Below are 11722 nucleotides of genomic sequence, written 5' to 3'. Positions count from 1 at the left end.
GACCTCCGCATTGCGCGTTCAAGAAAATGGTAAGTTTCCTTCTTAACCTCAGTCGAGTCCCAAAGGGCAATTTGAGGTAATTAATTCAAATTCTTTTGATTCAAAATTTGAACATGTGAAGTCCATCACCTCTCTATGCAATGAAAAAACGATTGATAAAAGTATTTCAATGAAAGTTGGTGAAACCAACAATTCTTCAAATTCCAAAAGTGATGGTGAACTTGACAAGGTTGAGTCAGATATGCCTGTCAAAGCCCCAATACCTTCTCCTTTTCCTTAAATGTTGCAACATTCTCATAAATTAGTTCAAAATGCGAACATTCTTGAAATTTTTAAACAAGTAAAAATTAACATTCATTTGTTTTTTTTTTTTAAAGAATAACTCTTGTAACCATTTCATTGAACCAAGTGGAAAATACACTGAGGAACATCCTCCACTGTTACAGCTAAATCAGAAATGGAAAGAGAATCTTTTGCTAAAACATGGGCCAACACATTACCATTTCTCCTAACATGAGAAATTTCCCATTTAGCAAACTGTTTCAGCAAGACTTTTGTCTCATACAAGAACATTAAAGCACTACTAAGACCGTCTCTATCTTCATGAAGGGTGTTTATCACCTGCAGGGAGTCACCCTCCAAGATAATCTGCCTTAAACCCAAATCCACCCCAAGCTTTGCAGCCTGAAGTGCTCCATACGACTCAGCAAGTAAAGGGTCAGGATACATTTGCTTGTTGTGTCTCATGGTTGCCATGACATGTCCCTTACAATCTCTCACAATCACTCCCACTCCCACTTGGTATTTCTGCTTATTCACTGAGCTGTCCCAATTGATTTTGTACCAATTTGGTGGTGGATGAGTCCATACATCAGGGGACCTGCAGGTCAGAGAGGGGCTAGTGGTTATGTTGTTGTTCTCTCCATTTAGCAGGGTCAAGGTAGCATGAGCTTCTCTTATCACTGACTTGGGGTGTTTGAAATCATTATTGAAAATAAAGCAGTTTCTCCTCCACCAAACCCTCCTAGCCACCACCACAAACTCTTGAAGAGATACCTCATCCAACTCTTGCATGAGAGATTCAAAAAGATCCATAAACAAAGCAGGGGACTGGCTCCTTTTTTGAAGCTTCTTAGAGGCTAGGCTCCAAACATCTCTAGCTGAAACACAGCTCTAAACTGCATGCACCACTGTCTCTTCCCCTTGTTGGCACACAGGACATAGTGGATGATCCACCACCCTTCTCTTCTGTAGGTTGGTTCGAGTTGGGAGAGCCTCCAGGCATGCCCTCCACACAAACACCTTGTCACCTGGTTGTATCCTTAGCTTCCACAGTTGCTTCCATATTTGTCTGAGGTTGTTGCTGCAAGATGTCTGACCCTTCCCCTCTTGCTCCCGTGCCTTTTCCATATGATAAGCACTCCTTACTGAAAACCTGCCATCCTTTATCCCTTGCCAACTCACTCTATCCCTAGCATTCATTGAGCTTAAAGGAGTTTGTAGTATTAATTCTGCTTCCCTCTCCTCAAAGACCTCCCTCACGAGTGTTTCCTTCCACTGAGCTGAGGATTGGTCAATTAGTTCAGAGACCATTGCCTTGCTGTCAAGTAAAGCTACTGGACTTGTAACCTTCCTGGGCACTGGATGGCCAAGCCACCTTTCCTGCCAAATTTGGACCTCTCTTCCATTGCCAATCCTCCAACAAGATCCTGCTTTCACCACCTGTCTTGCTGCCATAAAGCTTCTCCACAGAAATGATGGTTTTGACCCCAGTTTGGCCAACATGAAAGGACTATTTTGAAAATACTTAGCTTTCAGAACTCTTGCTGCAAGTGAGTTAGGCTCCTGTATAATCCTCCAGCATTGTTTAGATAACATTGCCATATTAAAACACTCGAGGTCTCTAAATCCCATACCCCCTTCAGATTTTGCTTTTCCCATATTTTTCCATGAAATCCAATGGATTTTGTGTTCCCTTTCCCTTTGGCCCCACTAAAAATTATTGATGACACTATTGATGGATTGTAACAATGTCTTGGGTAGCTTGAAAACACTCATTGTGTAGGTGGGAAGTGCTTGAACCACTGCTTTGATGAATACCTCTTTCCCAGCTTGAGATAGGCTTTTCACTTTGTATCCACTAACCCTTCTTCTGACTGCATCTAGAATGTTTTTGAAAGAGCTAGCTTTGCTTCTCCCCACAATGGATGGCAAGCCGAGATACTTTTCATAGGTCATAGAGGTCCTCATTCCTACCACAGAAAGGATGTAGTGCTGGGTTAATCTAGAGGTGTTTCTGCTGAATATTATAGATGTCTTGTCCATATTTAGCCTTTGCCCTGAAGCTTTTTCATAGATTCTCAGTAGGTTAATCAGCCTTCCCCACTCAAAAGCATTGGCCTTGCAAAACAAAAGGCTATCGTCAGCAAAAAAGAGATGAGACACTCGAAGGGAGCCCCTTGCTATTGGTACTCCATGAACTGCACCTGTTGTCTCAGCTCTACCTATGAGCTTACTAAGTGCCTCTGCACATAGAATAAAAAGGTATGGTGAAATGGGATCACCTTGCCTAATCCCTCTTGAAGGTTGAAAGGCTTCTTGTGGTACTCCATTTACCAAAATAGAATAAGAGACAGTTTCTATGCACTTCATAACTAGTTCCACCCATTGGTGACAAAACCCCATCTTATGCATGATTTTTCTAAGGAATTCCCATTCTATTCTATCATATGCCTTACTCATATCGAGTTTTAAGGCCATATAACCCTCCCTTCCTTTCATCCTAGCCTTCATTGTGTGTAGAGCCTCAAAGGCAACAATAACATTATCTGTGATTAGTCTGTTTGGAACAAAGGCTGATTGAGTTGGGGACACCACGGAGGGGAGTATTTTTTTAAGTCTATTGGCTAGGATTTTGGATATCAACTTGTATAGGAAATTGCACAGTGAGATGGGTCTGAATTCAGAGACTTTGGTTGGATTTTTCTTCTTAGGAATAAGGGTGATGTAGGTGCTATTTATTTCAGATAGGCTTCCACTTTCATTCAGGACATGCAAAAAAGAGATGAGACACTCGAAGGGAGCCCCTTGCTATTGGTACTCCATGAACTGCACCTATTGTCTCAGCTCTACCTATGAGCTTACTAAGTGCCTCTGCACATAGAATAAAAAGGTATGGTGAAATGGGATCACCTTGCCTAATCCCTCTTGAAGGTTGAAAGGCTTCTTGTGGTACTCCATTTACCAAAATAGAATAAGAGACAGTTTCTATGCACTTCATAACTAGTTCCACCCATTGGTGACAAAACCCCATCTTATGCATGATTTTTCTAAGGAATTCCCATTCTATTCTATCATATGCCTTACTCATATCGAGTTTTAAGGCCATATAACCCTCCCTTCCTTTCATCCTAGCCTTCATTGTGTGTAGAGCCTCAAAGGCAACAATAACATTATCTGTGATTAGTCTGTTTGGAACAAAGGCTGATTGAGTTGGGGACACCACGGAGGGGAGTATTTTTTTGAGTCTATTGGCTAGGATTTTGGATATCAACTTGTATAGGAAATTGCACAGTGAGATGGGTCTGAATTCAGAGACTTTGGTTGGATTTTTCTTCTTAGGAATAAGGGTGATGTAGGTGCTGTTTATTTCAGATAGGCTTCCACTTTCATTCAGGACATGCAATACTGCATTGCTGAGTTGGTCACCCACTAGGTTCCAATGTTTTTGATAAAAAAGTGCAGGATACCCATCAGGGTCAGGTGAACTAAGCCCTTCCATCTGAAAGAGAGCAGTTTTTACCTCCTGCTGGGTATAAGGCCTCATCAGCATTCCATTTTGTTCTTCTGTGACAGTGACCTCCACTGGTTCTAGGCAATCTGCAATATTCACAGGGTTAGAAGAGGAGAACAAATCCTGATAGTATTCTTGGAATAGATTAGATATCCCTGGTGTTGATGTGATCTCTTGCCCACTATCATCGATTAGCCTCTTGATTTGGTTTACTTTCTTTCTTTGTGTAGCACATTGATGAAAAAACTTTGTATTTCTATCCCCTTCTTTCAACCACTTTTGTTTGGCCCTTTGTTTCCACCTGATGTGTTCTTCCTCAAGCCGTTTCTCTATCTTACTTTGCATTTGTTTTATTTTTTCTGTGAGGTGGCCTTCATTATCCCTTTGTAATTCAGTCACCTAATCCCAAAGTGTCCTTAATTCAGCTCTGTTGTTACCAGCATACTGCTTGTGCCACCTTACCAATTCCACTCTGCACTTGTTCAGTCGTTCTATAACTTGACTTAGCTTGCCATCAACCCTTCTCGGTTTACTCCATGCCTTCTCCAGAACTTCATTGAAATCTTCCTTCAAGGCCCAGCTGGCCTCATACCTGAATGGTCTGTCTTTTCTGGTTGAGTCAAGTTCAAATTGTTCCACAGAAACGAGGATGGGGCAATTAAATAGATTCCATCTGATGCTAAGTTTTTTAAAGATCTATGTACAATGAAGTGTAAAATGAAGGTGCAAAAGAAGACCTTCCTCACATAATAGGTAAGTGTCATCTTTCAAAATAATTTTCCTCCAAAATATAAAGATCCAAGTTGTCCAATAATTTCTTATGTTATTGGAAATTTTAAAATTGAGTGACCTTAGTGCTAGTTTAACCTCATACCTTACTCGGTATATGAGCAATTGGGTCTTGGTGATGTTAAACCCACCAAGGTAACACTTCAACTTGCTGATCGTTCGCTGACCGTTCAATAAAAATACCAAGAGAAACAATTGAGGATGTGTTAGTGAAAGTAGATAAATTTTATTTCTAGTAGATTTTATTATTTTGGACACAGAATCTATTTTTTATGTTTGCACTTAAATTCCTATAATTTTAGGCAGGTTATTTCTTGCAACTTCGAATGCTTTAATAAATTGTATGAGTAGTATGATGACAATTTCTTTTGGCAACATGACTTTGGTGTTAAATATTTTCAATATTTGTAAACAACTTAGTGATGATGATGATGTGCATGAAGCAAATTTGATTTAAACTCTTGTTCAAGATAAATTTGATTTGTCAATTTTTTTGACCCTCTACAGGCCTGTTTGGTTCATGGTAAAAATTTTGATGATGATTCTGTGTTTGCATCTATAAATTTTTTGTTGGAAGCTACTCCTATAATGGACACTGATAAGTGTTGGACACATATTTTTAGTAATTACCACCTCGTGATATTGTGCCCCTCTCCTCAAGTGTACAAACACCAAAACTCGACTTGAAACCTCTACTTGCTTATCTGAAATATGCATTTTTAGGCCAACCAGAGACATTGCCAGTAGTCATCTCCTCAAAACTAGATGAAAATCAGAAGAAAAAATTAATTGATGTTCTCATTGAACACAAAGAAGCAATAGAATGACTATTGCTGATATCAAAGGTATTATTGCTTTAATTTGTACCCACAGGATAAATCTAAAGGACAATGCTAAGCCCTCTAGAGAGATGCAGCGTAAATTGAACTCCAACATGAAAGAGGTTGTTAGAGCATAAGTGTTAAAACTTATGGACGTAGGGATCATTTATCCTATTTTTAACAGCAAATGGGTTAGTCCTACACATGTGGTACCTAAGAAATCTGGTGTGACTGTAGTTAAGAATGCTAACCACCCCCAACTCGCCGGTAGGGGTGGTATAATTTAGAACCACCAGGGGGGAGTAGTGGCGGGGTTCATGTAGTCTTATGGTCATGCCACAAACAACGTTGCCGAATGTAAAGCTCTGCTCTTCTTGATGGGCTTAGGTTGTGCATAGACTTGGGGTTGCGGGATGTACTAGTAGAGATGGACTCATTGATCTTAATAGGTTGGTTGGTTTTGGGAGTGTGTAAATATAGGTTTATTTGAGATTTCTTGGACAAAATTACAGCTATTGCTTGTGATTTAAACGTGATTTAAATGTTCGTTTTCGACATGTTTTTAAAGAAGCTAATATGGTGGCTGATTTTTTGGCTAAGGAATTCGAGGTATTATCTCGGATTTTTGTGACGTTGATCTCACTCAAGACCCGATTCGGGATTTGATTTGCATGGATAGATTTGGCATCCCTTATCTTAGATGTTGAGAGTCCGCTGGTATGGATGGGGCACTTGTTGGGTGGTTGTTTTTTCTGGTCTTATGGGCTACTCAGATTTGTTATGTTTGGGGAGTTTTTTATTCTAAGTTTGCTTGGGTTTGTTTTATGTTTTATGGTATTTCTACGCCATAATTGAGTTTTTTTAATAAAATTGACATATCGAGTTGATTTTGTGCAGGTTAGCCTTATCGCACCTAAAAATGGGTCAAAATGCTTAAAGCTAGTGACATATCGAGCATCCGCAATGGCCTCGCCATTGCCCATGCAAGTCTAAAATGGAGCATAAATTTGCAGAAATTCATCTGCAATGGCCTAGCTAAAACTTGAAAGTTTAACATAACTGATACAGTAATTGTATCCCTTCCTCCAAACTTGGCGAGCGACTGTTGTCCAGCCAAAGCTTATTTTATTCTTTCCGCTCCTTCATCTGCAATTGATCTGCTCCTTCTTCATTTCTTTCTTTTTTTTCTCTACGCCGGAGCTCCGTCGCATGGAAGTGTTTTCGTTTTCAGTAATTGGAGAACCTCAAAACAGAGTAGAATATTGTGCTCTCGTTCTCTCCGTCGCATGGAAGTGTTTTCCAAATTCATCTCCGTTCTCTCTCTCAGCACTCTATCTCTCTCTCAGTTACGGGGCCATGCAGATCGACTGCGTTTTCTTCTAGCGCAGCTAACTTCCGTCCAGCCACTTGCGGGCCGCCCAGCTCCGTCGCAGCTGACCTCCGTCCACCTCACTGTCATTGACCAATGAGCTCTGTTTTTAGGAAAGAAAAACAGGGCTGCCAACCGGAGCCTCACTTACGCTGCTGCACCTCCACATCGCCTCAGAAGATGCCGCCGAGTACTGCACGTCAGCCGCACTAACGGCAGACCTCCGTCGAGCCACTTGTGGGCCGCCCAACTCCATCGCATGCCTCTGTCTCTGTTTTCATTTTTTTTTTCGTTTCGCATGCCTCCGTCGTCCAGCTCCGTTCAATGTGATGAGTTGATAAAATAAATATTATATTATTATTTTTACTTCAAAATAACTAGTTCAATGTGATGGACTTAGCTAAAAGTTTTGATTATAGCTAAAATTTACAATTCTAGCCAAAATTTGGACTTAGCAATGGCTAGACCATTGCTGTTGCTCTAATGGGTCAATTCCGACAAACCACGTCCAGATCAATAGAGCTACCCAATTATTCCAGTTTATATAAACCCGCTGAGAATCATGTCTATAAACAGATATTCACGTTGTTTAATTTCGAAACTACTAATTAACAAATACATCAATATTAAAACCTTGTAGTGCCCAAGATCGAGATTTTGAATTACTACGTAATGTAAGGGCTACCATATATATATAAATATATATTGTTGAGAATTATTAAGATTATTATTTTTTTTAATACCAAAAAGAAAAGAACTCGATCCTGAGTCATTTTCTTTCTTACTTTCACAACTACTACTAGATGAAGACGCATGTTACAGTTGGTGAGAAAGATATGATCAAATCATACCTGCTCGCTTGACTTCATTCAAATAAAAAGTACGTAATATGGCTTATGCATAGTGCATTAGTGAGATTAACGTTTATTGGAATTCTTTCCCCTGCTGATTTGAGTTTATTTAGAAATTATATAATTATCTACAGTGATAATAAGAGTAATGGCATTAAAGATTATTTTTTCTTTTGCATGAAGTATGCTTGTTATGCATAGTAGATTAGTGAAGTAGACATATATTAATATCATTTCACCTGATAATTTAGGCTCATTCTAAAATTATATTATGTATAGTAATAATGATAGTAATAGCATTAATGATTCTTTTTTTTTTTTTTTTTTTGTGCATGGTACAAGGGTGAGGTAGGCATCTAGTTGTAAGATCATTTCACATTGGTGATGTAGGAATTTAAGGCTCCGTTTAGATATCAAAAATATTTCAGATGATTTGTAAATAATAGTGAAAAAATATTAAATAATAATGAAATAGTCTATGACTATCTGAGAATAGTTATGTTTCCTGACAAACTTTTAAGTATAAGTTGATTATTTCACTTCACTCATTTAAAATTTCATTATATATGATGATAATATACTGATTTTTCTCTTTTAATTTAAAGAATATCACTTGAAATCTCATGGCAACATATGGGCCGGTCTCATCCATTATCGTATAGTATTTGTAATAATGATTTTGTTTTGTCTATAAATATATTTATAAATAGTAACAGTAATTTATAAATTACCTAAATTTAATTTGTTTTATAATATATTTCATAATAATATATATTATAAGACGAGAATATCTTTATTAAATTATATTAATTCATAATGTTTTCTTTCTTTAGGAAAAGTAACAGTTATTTATCATTTTGTGAAAATAAATTCAAACTAATTATTAGCTCTTAATTTTTGTCGTTTTATGAAAGTAAACTCAAATTAACCTTTATATTTCTTATTTTTGTATTCAAACAACTTCTAACGAGATAAAAGCATTTTTAAAAGCTGACTCATCATCCCTAAAATAAAATAAATGTGTTTAAAAAATAATATCTTATTCAATAATTGAATAATATAAAAGCATTGTTGTTACAGTTGTACACAGCTGAATGAAGAATAGTCTTGGGCTTCTTTCACTGTTTCACGATAGCATCGACGGACAACTTGTTCACGAGGACCTGGGGTCGTACACAGTCTTATTTAATTCGCGAAGAGGACATCATTAAAATGACATCGTCCTGGAGGCTCAATATTCATGATTACTACATTAGAATGAAAAGGACATGATCCAATAAGGCGCCAGATTATTGCCCGAGCGTGAATATCAAGATACCAACTACTGCTAGTGCATATTATAGCTGGCGAGGAGGACACGATCCAATAAGATTCTCTCAGTTCTAGCTGCTTGCAGCCATATTGATATGGTGCCCATTTACCCTCGTTTCAAAAGATTACCTACAACCAAAACAAGGGCAGTTAATGATATATATCTATATCTATACTAATATATAAAGTGCCGATCGCTTAACAATAGTGTTTTCGTTTAACTTTTTTTTTTCCAATTTTACCCTTAATTTTGTTTGACAATTTCAGTCGTTTGCAGACATCAATTTGCATTTTGTCCAACTCTCCGTACGAGAGGTGAAACAGAGGCGAAACAGAGGCGACTGCTAGGGTTTTCCCCCAAATTTCCATGGCTGCTGCGGAGCCCCTCCCGGGCTCTTCGGCAACGGCAGGGAGGCAGCGAACGTTTGCAGAGCTGGTTTATCAACCACCATCTCCGATTCTTGAAGTGGAGATTCCGCTTCGTCCGCCGAAGATTATCGATGGGAAGATTTGCATTATGTTTTCGAGGGAGGAAATTGAAAGATCAGCTCAGCCTTTTCGGTTTTCTTTAGTGATGAAATTCCTGCGCCAAAGACCATCGCTGGATGCGATACGGTCCTTCATCAAAGGTCGTTGGGGTCTGGAAAAGCAGCCGGTAGTATCTAGCATGAGAAGACCACAAAATGTATTTGTGAGATTCTCCTCTGAACCCGATTATCTTAAAGCTTTTTCCCGTGAAGTCTGTGATGTTGAGGGGTCCCCTTATCGTATCTTCAACTGGAGCACTGATTTTACTGAAGAGCACGAACCGTCCATGGTCCCTGTTTGGGTGTTCCTTCCAGGGCTGCCTCCAAACATGTACCATGAATGCTTCCACCGTAATTTGCTGATGCCGATTGGTCGATATCTGAGAAGGGACAACAGCACAAGATGTGCCACACGTACTGATGGTGCCAGGGTATGTGTGGAGATGGACGCTGCTCAATCTCCTATCCCGGGTTTCTGGATTGGTGATCATCGGCTGCCCTCTAGTCGCTACCAGGAGGTAAGCTATGAAAATTTACCTGCTTTTTGTAAAAAATGTCATTTGTAGGGGCATAACTCTAAAACTTGTAAAAAGAGTGATAGTAAGAAGCTGAAAGACGACCAAAGTAAGAAGATTTTGGGTCAAAACTTATCGATAACTGAAGGTGCCAAAGAAACAGGAGAAGTTCTGAGATTGGAGGGAGTTCCGATAGAAACTAGGGAAAATGAGGGGGGCGGTAGGGACGGCAATGAGGACAGGATTGAGGTCCAAATACAAAATGAAACCCCTGTGATGGGAAACCAAGATCCGATAATGGGTGTTGAGGAATTTGGAGATAAGTCTCTGGAGGTAGAAACAAATGAACCTATGGTTTCTAAAGACCGGGCACAAGAGGAAAATATAGATGTGGTGAGTACAAGTCCTGAGATGGTTATGGAAACGCTACTGCAGGAAGAGGCTACTGGTCAAGTGGAGGTACTACATGATGGAAACTGCTGTGAGAAAGAAAAACTAAATGTGGAAGAGATTAGGGAACAAGCTGGTGCCTCGGATGGTGAAACGATTAATGAGATGGAACACTTGCAAAAGAGGCCAGAATCTCTATCGGACATGGAAGAAGGGGAGTATCAACATGAAGGCAGTGGGAGTGTTAAACTAAGGAGTTCTAAAAGGGCTAAAAGCAAGCCTTCAAAATTGAATCTATGATTAAACCAATTTTTTACTGGAATATTAGGGGTCTCGGGACCTCCAGGAAAAGACTTGGAAAATTAGTGAGAAGGTATAAACCAGGAATTGTGGTGGTAGCTGAACCGTTTGCTAATGATAGTCATATGTGCCGATTACAAATGAATATGAAAATGGTGGGAAGTGTGTCGAATGAAGCAAATGGGGGAAAGATCTGGATTTTCTGGGCAGAAGGTGTAAAAATAGATGTATTGAAGACATGCTCCCAATCGCTGACTATTAGAGCAGAGGCTAGTAATGACTATTGCATAATGTCTTTTATCTATGCGAAATGCCAATATTTACAGAGAAGAACCTTGTGGGAAAATCTTCGAAGCATAAATCCAGGTATAGACCCTTGGATGGTGGTTGGAGATTTTAATATTATTCGAAAGTATGAGGAACGTAAAGGAGGTCGCCCTCGACATGCAGGGGCAATGGCTGATTTTAACTCCTTTATAGAGGATTCTGGCCTAGTGGATATGAATCATACTGGAAACATGCTATCATGGTGTAATGGTCAACATGGTCTGTCAAGAAGTTGGACGAGATTAGACAGAGTTTTAATAAACGCCCCCTTACTGCTAAGGTAGTCAGATGCCTCCATGAGTTACCTTCCTAGACTATCATCTGATCACTCCCCTATGATGGCATGGTGGAAAAATGATAACTCGAAATATGGCTTTACTGGTTTCAAATACCAGAAGATGTGGGAGTCTCATGCAAAATTCAGGGAGCTTGTGAGTCAGTCTTGGATGGTGGAGAGTGGTGGAGTGGGGATGAATCGGCTGGCCAAAAAATTAAAAACGCTGAAATGTGCCTTAAGAGCTTGGAATAAAAATGTTTTCGGTCTGACTACAGAGAACATAAAGGCCATCGAGGATCGGGTGGAGGCTCTGGAAAAAAGTTTGCAAGAAGAGTTTAATGAGGAGACTGATCTGGACTTAATGGTCTCTAAACTAGAACTGGATACGTGGATTCGAAGAGAGGAGACTCGTCTGGCTCAACAAGCGAAGCAAAGTTGGCTAAAATCAGGTG

The 11722-nt window shown here is 39.4% G+C and overlaps 1 protein-coding gene across 1 annotated transcript; it reads right to left on the bottom strand.

Annotated features, from left to right (window-relative positions):
* Positions 1–396: 396 nt before the first annotated feature.
* LOC122293596 lies at positions 397–1095 on the bottom strand. The gene has a single exon (XM_043102137.1). It carries the CDS (start codon positions 1093–1095, stop codon positions 397–399), a length of 699 nt encoding a protein of 232 aa, XP_042958071.1.
* Between the last annotated feature and the right edge of the window lie 10627 nt (positions 1096–11722).

Source organism: Carya illinoinensis, chromosome 14, assembly GCF_018687715.1.
Source record: "Carya illinoinensis cultivar Pawnee chromosome 14, C.illinoinensisPawnee_v1, whole genome shotgun sequence".
Lineage (NCBI taxonomy): Eukaryota > Viridiplantae > Streptophyta > Magnoliopsida > Fagales > Juglandaceae > Carya > Carya illinoinensis.
This window is presented reverse-complemented; position numbering and strand designations above follow the sequence as displayed.

Excerpts from the sequence above, each read along its gene's own strand:
- LOC122293596 (XM_043102137.1), bottom strand. The coding sequence starts at position 1,095 with ATGGATCTTTTTGAATCTCTCATGCAAGAGTTGGATGAGGTATCTCTT.